Genomic DNA, 12,313 nt, shown 5'->3' on the forward strand with positions numbered 1-12,313 from the left:
AATCCAAAATCCTCTATTTCTCTTTTAACAAGAGACTTCAATTGCATTTTGCAACCAATCAGGAGTCCAATTGATTAGAACACTTTATTGAGCTTCAAATTCATTTACAAAATTTAGAATACAGGGGTGTTCCGAGCAAAAAAGAATATTTAATTATTATAAGAATATCCTGAGAGAGTGATATTTTGATATTTATATTGCGCACTAATATAGTTTTTAAAATAAGAACATTTTGAGAACAAAGAAAGTTGCTTAATAGGAGCTTTAAAAGCATGGTAAAAAAAAAATCAAATATTATAAGGGTATTATGGAATAGGACATTTTAAAAACGGTGAAATTTTTAACATCCTATTTTCACACTTAAATACATCTTAAAATTTTATATTATTTTAGGTGGGCATCGCCCTCTCGTCTCCTAATATTAAAAGACTAACTTTAATAATTATAGGACCATTTATTCTAGAAAACAATTATGTAGCCATAAAAAAACTCAAACTTGAAATTGTGATTTTGTACAACTGATTGCAGAAAAATGAATAAGGGGGGAAATATTTGTGGAAAAAAGGAAAAAGAAAAATTCAAAAAAAAAGAAAAAAAAAATGCAAGAGTAGGCAGGTTGCGTTGGATTTGGTCACGTTATCTGCATTGCCGGCTTTAAGCTATGCACCCATGGCGGCATCAGTCTTCCGGTCGAGCGACTCGAGTCTCGTCAAACCGGGCCAAGTCGCCTTGTAACGTGGCGAGCTTCGGCGAAGGGTGCATCTTAACTTAACCAGAGGACAACGAACAGCGGTGGGTATTTATCCTTCGGTGCCCCTCCATTTCAATCGACCCGCAGACCCTAGCGATCGATCGCCAACCGAGGAGGGAAGGGAAAGCAAATCGAGAGGAGAAGAAACCCTAGGTTCTTTCGTCGAATCTTTGGCAGGTTTTCTTCTTATCGTTCTTCCGTCTCTAATCTGTTACTAATTTTATTCTCGTCCGGTTGTTATTTCGTTCTATTTTGTTTCTGGATGCTTGATTTGTGGATCCGTTATCGTTTCTTGTTGGTTTTTTTTTTGGAAATTTTCAATGTTGGGTTGTTTAAGCTGAATTTGTGATCGAATCTATTTATTTGTTACTTTGGGATTGGATCGTGTTCGAAAATTTTACCTGTTTTTAAGGCTCGCAATTGGGAACCATTTTTTGTGGAACTGAGTTTTGACATAAGAAAGTTAGCGTCTGACCGGTGTTTGGGGAAGAGTAGATGCTCTTTCAGAATTTCGAGTTCTCCAAATGAAGACGGAAACGCAGATTGAGGTATAGACCAAATTAGGGTTTCTTGTCCCAAAAGGAATTTTTTGGCTTCTATTTACAAGTTAGGAAGAAAAGATCTTTCTTTCTTTCGTTCTCTTTTTCCCCCAAAAAATAAAGCTAAAAGAAAGGGGATGAAATTAAGGTGCGGAAGCTGGGATGCTTGATTTGTCATGCCTTTTTTTTTTTTTTTCCCTGTAGTCAGAGCAAACTTATTTTTATTTAATAACATAAAAAACATAAATACCAGTGCTTCATCTCTTGTAGAAACATCAAAGGGTGAAATCATGTGGTGTTTCATCTGCGTGGAATGAAGTTTTAGCATGTTCACAAAATTTGTGATGCTTTGACTAAGTTATCTGTTGGATCTTATACTAACAATATAAGGAGAGTGCTGGTATAGTGTGGATTCACTCTACATCCGCTAGAATGGATTTTTTTTTTTTCTATACTGTGAAGGCTTTATGGGCTTCTCGGAGATTGTGTATTCCCTGATAGGGAAGGCAAGCAACGAAATAGGCTTAAACTTCATCAACTGTTGTCCAAAACAGAAGGAAAACATGATATGATGAAGCATGACATTTTTGAAGAAAATCAGATTATTGGGCTTCAGAAATCTTAGGATCTTATAACCATTCAGTATTGATAACGTGGTTTCAGTTCTTATCTGCTATGAGAAAAGACAGGAATTCTTGGATCTTCAATTTTCTATGCATCAAACATGTTGGCATAACTACTCTGCTGTGCTTTAATTGTGCAAAGGAAAATGAATGTTGGGTTTCCAGTGATTTATTTAATTGTATAATGTTCTATATCTCAAGGCCAATAATCTAGAGGAGTTGCTTCTTCAAGTGATCTTGTAACCAATTGGTTTATGTGCAGTATTAAGGGACTGCAGACCCTGAATGCTATGCGTAGAGGGAATTATCCATTTATGTGATGATCTATCTAATTCATTAGTTAGATCTTTCGAATGACATTTTTTAACAAACCTAGTTAGAACTGTGCATTTTGATTCATAACCAAATATATTAACTTTTTATTATTTAAAAATATAATCTTGTTCTAAGTAAAGGGGATTACTGAGAAACTCTTAAACCATGACTATGATCTGGCATATGTGGATTGGAGAACAATACATGTACTTGTTGTTTTCTTTATTCAATGCTGTTATGGTAAGTTGGTATACATGATTTATTTCAGCGTCTGATTTAGATAACCACTAGTACCTTCAAGCATATATATATATATATATATATATATATATATATATATATATCATGATTTTTGTTTTTTCACTGAATTATATTTCTTACTTTTATGACAACTTTTTATACGGGATATCTGACTTATAGATTAATATAATATTGTTGGATGTTTAGGTGCTGGTTTTTATGGATCCTGCCGTGCCAGCACCATCCCCTGATAAATGTGATGTGAAGGCTTCATTTCGTAGACCCTTAAATGACGCAGCTAATAGGAAGTATCGCCGCCATTCACCTCTTGGTGATTCAGATTCAGATTCATCTGGGGGTTAGTTATCCAACTTCATTTTTTGGATTGTAGCATATTTTGATCCATCTTTTATTTATCATTTGGGTAAAATGCCTTCTTCATTAACGTTGAAGCAGCTATCCATTAGCTATGTGGTATCATGTCTGTAAGACATTGTCAAAGTTAAATTAGAATATTTGCTTGTTAGTTGATGTTTATTGATGTGAGATGGTGATCAGTTAGAGCATAAGCTGCTACAGCGCTGCTAGTGGTCTAATTATAACCCCCTCAGAGGGAAAAGAAAAGGTATGCATTAGACCTAGGTCCTAGTTTGTAGGACACAAACAGAGTTATTTCTGTCAAGCAGTTCTTTCTAATATTCGGTTCTCTACAACCATGCATAATCCACATATTTTATGTAATGTAAGTTCTAAATGATTATGTGTTTAAATGTCTTGACAAGATGTCTGCAGAGCATAATAATAAAGAAAAATATAAAAGGCACTTCATCTTTTATAATAAATTTTCCATTTTTTTTTTCTTTTCAAAACTGCAGTTTGCAAGAAATGCAAATAAATATCGACACAAAGTAATTTTATTTGTTCATACACTTCTACATGCCTCACCATACAGTGGAAATTTTTAGTCTTCAAATTTTAAGATGGTATTTAATTCAACCATTTTTTTTCTATTTTGGTTTTCATATTCTCTAAGTATTCTCTAATAGCACCATATTTGACACTCTTGCATTCCCAACAAAATCTCCATCATAATTAATTAGGGTAAATTTTAAGCTGTCAAGACCTTCTGGCGTACAACCACCAGACTTTCCAAGGGAATGTTTCGTGGGTTTTAGAAATGCTTGAACCTTTTGATTGCCCTTAGTACGGGATGAAATATTTTCAGCTTTCTAAGTTTTTAAGGAATTAAACTAGAACTGGTAATGAGGAAAATATAGAAGTAGTTGCTTCATGGATATGTAAGCACAAATTCTGAACTTGCAAAAGCCATTTGATTATTTTGAAAAGAAATGTGGATATTATTGACGTGTACCAGTCTATATTGTAGGTAGAGGACTAGGGGTTTTATTAAATTTCTGGATTTAAGATCAAGAAAAAGTAGTGATGATGCAGTATATGATAGTCTGATTAGTCCTTTTGTTAAAGAACTGTCTAGTTGCTTCCAATGTCTTCATTTTTTGGAAAGCATCGCTTGCCCTCTTCCTCTTATTTTATTCCCTTCTTGCTTTTGCATCATGTAGATGTTGATTGGACTTTCCCTTGACCAAATTTCTTCTCTGGGCTGGAGTTGGCAATAAAATTTCTATTTTATTGAAATTGTTCGCCCTAGAAAGGTAGATGAATTTGACGATATGGTTCAAAGCTGATAGATTTTGTCCATGCAGCCTTGTCACTTTGTCTGAAGTTCCTTTAGCTTGATTACTTCTTGTTATATTCTTATTATTGAAAATGCAGCAGTTTTTCTAGTACATGGTCTCAGAATAACTTTAGATTGAAGGATAAATTTTGGCTTGTCATCTCAAGGAAATAACTTGGGAATATGGAAAGAAGTTGATAAAAACCAATTTCAAAGATTTATCACTGAAATAGTTACCGAGTACTGTATTGTGGATTTTTTATTTCCTTGGTCTGAATTTGTATGAGGAAGTCCATTGGTGGGTGTTTTTTATTTACTTTTTTTGGTAGAGGTTACAGCAAATAAGTAAAAAACCATCGGAATAAGAGAAGAACCAAACAAATTACAAGAGCAATGCTATCACTAAGGACATGTGATGGATCAAGGAAGTGTTAGAAGAGTTGTCACAAGGTGTGTTTCCAATGGATCAAGGGAATAGTGGAAGATCTTTCACATCAGAAGTGTTTTGCTTGTGAGAGTGACTTGAGATCTAAGGGTCAACCATAATCCCCTATCTGATTAAGCAGTATGTTTGGTTCTTGTTATATATGGGTGAAATATTTCCTACTAGCATGGCAAAAGTATTCAAGGATTGTTAGAGAAGAAGATGCTAATATTATCGAATGTTAATTTGGACATATGGAGGTAAACTTTAAAGGATAAGGTTTAAAATCAGTTTGACTAGTCAGTGTATACTGATGCAGCTTTAGTGGAAATACACTCCTGCCAAAAGTTTTTCTATGAATGCAAGTTAAGAGTCAGACCTTTTATCTTGCATATAGCATTTGCAATAGATAGTTGGATGAAGACATTCAAAAGTTCTGGAGAGAAGTGGATGATGTGGTGGGTTGCTCTTCTAAGGTGTTATGTGATCAGCACATCTTCTATGACTTGTGGTTAATAAAGGCTAGGAAGGTAGCAAAAAAGGCTTTTTAGCTTTGTCGGCTGAAAATGGAAAAAAGGTAGTAGTCAAGTAATATGAATAGAGTCAGTTAATAACATTGTTGTTCCACTTGTTGTGGATCAAGTGGTGAAGAACCAACATTGTGAACATTTGAGGTGGCCGAGGAAAGTATTAGGACATTGGTTTGTTTTTTAGGTTTACAAGAAAGGGCTTCAATAAGCTTCTATTGCCATGGGATGCAACTCATAAAAAGAGCAAATAACTGAGAGAGTTTTATAGAATTAACATCACAGCTCAGTTTTGCTTGTTGGTTATGGTTATAGTCTCTTGGGAGTAAGCTTTTAATGTTCATTCCAGAGGCATTTGTCCTCAATATTTTTGCATGCAACCTTTCCTTGGCTGGTTGAATTGAATCTTGATGGCAATTCTCGTGGAGGTTGAAGTCCTTATTGGTTGGAGGGGTTATGGAGTGGTAAGCATGCTACAATTCTATCTTTTCTGGTCATATTTGTTGAGCGCCTTATAATTCTATGGAATCTAGCTGTCATGTGCTAGCTTGATTCTTGAAGGACAACATGATAACAAAATGATTCCAAAGGTGGATAAAGTATTGTTTTCGGAGGCAAGCAACATTGTTATCTCTCTTTAGTCCCTAATTCGCAGTGACATTTCTTTACATCTCTTTTAGCTCACATGGCTTAGCAACTGTAATACTCTTGCTTTGTCAAAAAAAAGATTTAAAAAGGTTGTCCTTCTATCTTTTTTGGTCAAAAAAAACGTGCTGCATAGCTATTTCTTTTTCCGTGTGACCATGAATCTTTATGTAAGGACAGTCCTGTAATAAGATGGTTTCTCTCTCTTCATACTCTATTCCTTTTTTTGTAATTAATAGAGTTGTAGAAGGCAATTTTCGATGTTCCCAGTAGGTTCCAAGCTTACACCAAATGAAGTTTTTTATTTGACATGTGAGCTACAGCTTAGAGGATGGCCCTATATAACCACAATAGCATATGTTGTAATTATGAATTGAATGCTTTGCATTATTCTGATTCAGTGGTTGCTGTGACTGAAACTATTGGAACAGTCTTGGCTGCTGTCAGTAGCCTTTACAGTGCTGTCTCACTTGGCCCGTCAGGTTTCTATCTTAATCAATCACATGATTCAGAAGTGGTGAGATTACTGGTTAAATGCTTACCCACATGCATCATCTTGATTCAGAAAATGCATCAGATATGGTCCTTGAATCTTCTTTTTTTTTTTTGCATTCTCATTGCTTATCAGCTTATAGTTTGAATGGTTGACAGGGTTATCTGATGCATCAGATATGGTCCCAAACCTAGTTTATTTCAGGTTTGTTATATTACATTTTCTTATTAAGATTTTAACATTTTTTGTTGTCCTGTTGACAGGAAGTCCTAAACGTGGGCGGAGCCGTAGTCCGGTCCGTTCCAAGGAAGACCTTTCTAAGATAGCTGATGATCAGCGGAGGAAAGATGATGGAAGAGAGTTAGAAAGGGGATCCAACCGTTACCGGTCCATCAGAGAACATGGTTCTCATAGACATTCTGACAGAAACTCATTTGGAAATTCCCGTGACTTCCATAGGCATGAGGATTATGGCAGGCATAGGAAGCATGCTGATGAGGATGAGAGGAATTATCATAGGTCTTCTCGGTCAGGTCGAGAATTGAGGGATGAGACTCGTTCTGACCGTATCAGACGCGATGGCGTATCTGATAGATATCGAGATAGTCGGCGAGATATTGATAATTATTCTAGAGAGAGGTATGAAAATATGGAGCATAGAATTAAGAGGAAAGAGAGAGAAACTGATGCCCAAGAGCACTACAGATATAGTGACAAAGATTACGACAAAGCTGTCACTGGAAGCAGACAAATCAACTCAAGCAGAGATCATGGTAAGAGTGGAGAGCGAGATCGGCAGAAAGATAGAGAAACTCGAGATGACAGAAAGGACCATCACAGGAGCCCTGGAAATTACAAGAATGATCATTCATCTTTACATGATGATTTGAGGGGATATGTGAAAGATTCAGCTCCAGGAAGAGACAGTGGTAGCCTTCGATTGGCAGAAACTCACAAGAGTGGAAATAAGGAAATTGATGACCAGGAGGATTTGATGCAGAAGAAGCAGAGTTATTGGGAAGGTGATAAGCACAAGGAGAAATATAAGAAGGAACCAGAGGAAGGAAGGCAAAATGAAGACAGAAGTTTGTCCAGTTACTGGGAAAGAGATCGGAAATATGAACAACATTTAGATAAATCCTCTAATGTTAGGCAAAATTCTTCAGCAACGAGACTTAAGCTGGGTAATTCAGAAGGTGATTTTTTTGTTCTTTTTTTTTAAAGGCTCTTTTTAGCTTGCTGATGCTTAATCTTTCTCTATCTGATTTTTTGCAACTATCTAGCAGTTCTATTGATTGTTATATAACTTCAGGAAATGCTGTGGATGAGAAGCCATGCTCAAGTTTAAAACAGGTAAAAGAGATGGATGAAACAGTGACTTCGGAACATACAAGCTCAATCACCAATCAGGCTGGAGATGGAAGTGATCTTAATGCAGCAAAAGTTGCAGCAATGAAAGCTGCTGAATTAGGTGGTATTTATTTCCAATTTGGTATCATAAAAAGGAAAATATTTAATTCCACTGATATCATCATTTTTTTAAATATATTTGCATTGTTTAAGTGTAGTTCATGCAACATTGTATCAAATTGCATTGGTTTTCCCCAGTTTAACATTTAGTTGCCTGTCAGTTGGACTGTACCTGATCAGGCGTTTCAACATTAGTTTTGCCTATTTCTCCAGAGCACACATCTCCTACAGGTTATAGGACATGCATCCTGAATTAGTTGGATGTTGTGCTTTGCATTTTTCTTAGTGAAGTCAGCAGATATGAGCTTTTGTTCAAGATTTCAAGCAGACTTTATGGAGAATTATGTATAATATTGCATGAGTAGTTTAAACCTGTAATTGTACATACAACTATTTTTTCTGGTGAGTCAAATAAAACCATTCACTCGAAAGATTAACAATTTGATAAACAATCAAGCACTTTTGTTTATAACGAATTTTCTTTTGAATGTATTGCACTACATAGGCCATATGTATGCACCTGTATCCAAACAGTTTCGTTGCCTAAGGTTCTCTGTTAAATTCAATTAATTAGAAGATTAGAAATAAAGTTGAGTGTATAATGTGTATATGATACACTTGTGCAGAAAGAGATGCATATTGCTGACTTCCCATTATTCTTATATACAGAAAGCATACATCCACTCCAGCAATTCTTTTCTTGCGTAGATTCTTCTGTCTTTTATTTTGTAGAGTTCAAATAACAAGGTTCAACATATAAAATCCACACGGTTGTTTTGATAGAAATGAAGATGATACCTTGAGTGAACCAAATCATGTTACATTTTAACATTGCCAAGCCCAGATAGACAAGAGATACAGCAAGCATTAAAGCTTTGTGGATTTCATCTCTCCATTGGAACGATTCTACACCAAGTCCATCCAAATGGATTAATTATTCTTGCTTTTAACAATTAAGTCTTGTTTACTTTCCTCTTTCCAATTTTTAATCTGTGATATATGGATGCCTTTTGAAACAATCATCAATGTTTGCATGTGTCGATCTTAGATACTTGCTTGGTATGTTACAAGTGTTATTCATAAAGGTTCTCTAACTTGCCTATTAACTAGATTCGACATCCTCATTTGTATTGTACCTATCCTATGCTCATATTATGAGCTAGTCATTGTTATGCTATGTGATACATATTGTACATATGGTGTTATGACTGCATCATAGAATTTTATATTAAGCTTGTTTGGCCGGCTGGGTACCGGTCCGAACCGATTCAGTGGCCGTTTGGTGCGCTGACCGGTACGCTGACCAGCGATTCTTGTTTACAATCATTTGATAGGGATCAAATTTACTTTCTGAAGTTGCATATTCTACTTTTCTTATCATCTTAATCAAAACATTCTGTTCAATCTTTAAATCATTTTATGTTTGCAAAAAGATAATGAGAATGTAATTGGGTTTTCTTGGCCCTAAACTCTGAACATGTTCTACTTCACATATATCCTCGAGAATATGTTTCATGTTGATCTGACTATTCATCGACCTTTTATAGATTCTTGGTCATCAATATGTATTGCATCCGGTAGAAATTGATTTAAAAGAAAAAAGAAATCCTTTTTGAAGGGGATTATTTGTGATGCCCTAGTGCAATTAGACTACAAATGGGGTCTGAACTCTGGTTAGGCCAGAACTAACTTGATCCAATTTTTGTGTGCATGTGCAGATGCGCACGCGCGATATATATATGTGTTACTTAAATGGATGAGATGGTTAAGAGGGTCAACTGAAGTGGATGAGAGAATTGATGGAGAGAAGCTAGTCAGCTTCGTACTTAATGGAGTAGATGGTTAAGAGGGTCAACTGAAGTGGATGAGAGAATTGATGGAGAGAAGCTAGTCAGCTTCGTACTTAATGGAGTAGATGGTTAAGAGGGTCAACTGAAGAGGATGAGAGAATTGATGGAGGGGAGCATAGGAGTAGCAGTGGGGATATGAGGCGAGCAGTGAGAGGAGAACATGGAAAGGATGGCTTCATTTTGGGGTAGTTTTTAATTTTATTGCATATTTAGCTTATGCATATTCTTATAGTATTAGATCGAGTCTAAAAGATGGCTTAGGTGAGCCACTGATAGCCCATTTTTATTTTGAACCTGTTTTAAGCATGACATGTCTCAGCTCAGCCCAGCAGGAAGCTCAATTTCAGGCATCCCACTTGAGGAGAACCCTCTATCCATTTCCAACACCAACTGCTTCTAGCAGTTCTACATTCTTTCTCTATGTTGCTAATACATATATTATTGCCATTTATAAGTGCATTTACGATATTTATATACAGATTAATTTGCCTTTCTTTCCCAAACATCAAATAATTTGTGGCTATGTATTATCATGTGCAAGACCATGCTGTATTTTTTCTGCTTGAAAGTTAGAATTGCTCCTAAGAAATCCTTGTAAGTTGGCCTATATCTTGCTTTTTTTAATATTTTGTATATCATTGTATTTGGGGATAATTTGTTGGACCTCTAGTGTGCTATAGCTAGAAAGGAAGGGGTCGAGTTGTGTTGGGATGTGCCACGCATGATTGCATGCAAGTGAGCAAGCGTGCAAGGAAAATGGCAGATGCAATCTTTTTTTTTTGAATTTCAAAATTATCATTTTTTTTGCATGGAATCATATGGTCTTATTTAAATGTCAATGAGTTTTGCTTGCACCATGTCCATCTGTAATAAGTGGGGTTCTCCCCCATATTTGTATCCGGAAAAATTAGAGTTTGGGGTATGAATGGTAGAAGGTAATGAATGTGGAAGATCCAATTGTTTTATTGATAATTAGGCAATCGATAGCTTTGATGATGCATGGAGGTTTGATTGAGCATAAGTTCTTGCTAAGTCCTAAAGTATTTTCTTTATTTTATGCTACAGTTCCATCTCCTTCAGACTTTGTCTTAGCTTTTCAATTTCTTTGTTCCGATTTTCACGAATGTTCTTAGAATGCTGCCTAGGTGGTGGGCGGAGAAGTGGACTTAGCCAGAAATGCTAGTTGTGTTCTATAATTATGTTCTAAAATTCTTGCTTTTGCCACTTGCACCTTTTCCTATTTTTTTTTTTAAATAACCCTACAGGATCAGTAATAGGGTCCAAACTACTGCGCTTCTCACATGACCTGGAAAATTTACTCATCAATGTTTTACTTATGATCGGTTGCCTTGGTACTGCAGTAAATAAGAACCTTGTAGGAGTTGGATACATGTCTACCGACCAGAAGAAAAAGCTACTGTGGGGTAACAAAAAGAACAGTGCTGCTGAAGAGGTAACAGATAATACCCGTGTTGTTTTACATGTTCATGGGTTTTAGCTTTCCAAAATATTTGGTTGCAGTATTAAATTTGCATCAACTGGCTCACCACAATTCCTGCTCTTTCTTCATTGTCCGCTCATATGTTACAGACAGCCAATCGCTGGGATTTAAATCTGTTTTCAGATCGAGAGCGTCAGGAGAAGTTCAATAAACTCATGGTAATTTCTGATTCCCTTTTTTTCTCATGTTAGATGTCCAAAAAAAAAGAGAAAAAGAATAGATGACTCGTAACCATCGTTTGTTACAAGACTGCGTCCAAACTATAACCTTTCATTAGAATCTCAACCCCTACTGACACATTTTTAGAGTCTGAGGTTGCCTTCATACCTATGGCCAATTTTAGGGTGTGAAGGGCACTGTGATTCCAGAGCACAAACCCGAGAGCAAGGATGGAAGCCTCCAGGAGAAGAGACAGGAGCTCGAGATGGACCTGGAGAAGCAGTACACTGCTGGACTTCGGCGAAGAGATGGCCGGACGGTTGGTCTTGGCCTGTAATGATCCCAATCTCTATTTTTGCTTGCTTCAAATGTGTGTGTGGTAAACAATTTTATGCACATCTTCTTGGGTGCCGAGGAATAGTTTGGTGGTTGCTTTTGAACATTTGTAGACCCAGTTCATCTTTGGCAATATTAAATACTAACAGAGGGATGATGAAGTTGTGCCTGCTGCTTCCATTTGTGTTCTTTCATGTAAAAATGTTAGTGAATTGTTACATCCAGTCACCCAATAATGCCCCATCTTGCGAGTAACCTTCCCTTGATTGGTAATGGTCAAACCGCTAGGGTGCATCAAGTGCCTGTTATATTTTTAGTCTAGTTCGAATCCATTCCACAGGCTGGCTTGCCTTCTTCAACCAGTCCAAAGAGTTGGATTCAATCTTTCGCATGAGTATCTACGATATTCCATAACAGGTGCATGAAATTATGTATGTGCATCCATGATGTTTGTTCTTATTGTATTCGACAGGAAAGAATCAAGCATTTGGAAGGCCGTAATATATGCCTGCTGAGCTTTTGTGATGTGATTGTCTCACTGCTGGGTGATGGTGTTTGCTGGATTTTGTCATCCTTAAGGAGGCTTTGTTCCTTGAAGGTTTAAACTCCAGTCCCAAATGCTTACAGACGCCCCTCAAGACCCAGGATTTCACGCTTAGAGATCAACTGCTGGCCTGGCCTAATTCTGTAATCGAGGGGAAGACTTAGGGCCCCTTTGGTATTGCTTGCGTTTCTGTTTTTCGT

General features: G+C 36.5%; 1 protein-coding gene across 1 annotated transcript; it reads left to right on the forward strand.

Annotated features, from left to right (window-relative positions):
* The first annotated feature begins 739 nt into the window (after positions 1–739).
* Positions 740–11,749, forward strand: LOC103708633 (arginine/serine-rich coiled-coil protein 2). Its single transcript, XM_039129413.1, has 7 exons — positions 740–924; positions 2,676–2,826; positions 6,517–7,449; positions 7,566–7,727; positions 10,935–11,026; positions 11,164–11,232; positions 11,418–11,749. Exons 2-7 carry the CDS (start codon positions 2,688–2,690, stop codon positions 11,568–11,570), a joined length of 1,548 nt encoding a protein of 515 aa, XP_038985341.1. The 5' UTR covers positions 740–924; positions 2,676–2,687; the 3' UTR covers positions 11,571–11,749.
* Positions 11,750–12,313: the final 564 nt, after the last annotated feature.

The sequence above is a fragment of the Phoenix dactylifera genome, chromosome 8 (assembly GCF_009389715.1).
Source record: "Phoenix dactylifera cultivar Barhee BC4 chromosome 8, palm_55x_up_171113_PBpolish2nd_filt_p, whole genome shotgun sequence".
NCBI classification, from domain to species: Eukaryota; Viridiplantae; Streptophyta; class Magnoliopsida; order Arecales; family Arecaceae; genus Phoenix; species Phoenix dactylifera.

Bases quoted from the DNA above. Each gene is read 5' to 3' on its own strand.
- LOC103708633 (XM_039129413.1), top strand. From the start codon at position 2,688: ATGGATCCTGCCGTGCCAGCACCATCCCCTGATAAATGTGATGTGAAG. The intron at 2,827-6,516 runs GTTAGTTATCCA...TCCTGTTGACAG, and splicing joins AGATTCAGATTCATCTGGGG to GAAGTCCTAAACGTGGGCGG. The intron at 7,450-7,565 runs GTGATTTTTTTG...ATATAACTTCAG, and splicing joins TAAGCTGGGTAATTCAGAAG to GAAATGCTGTGGATGAGAAG.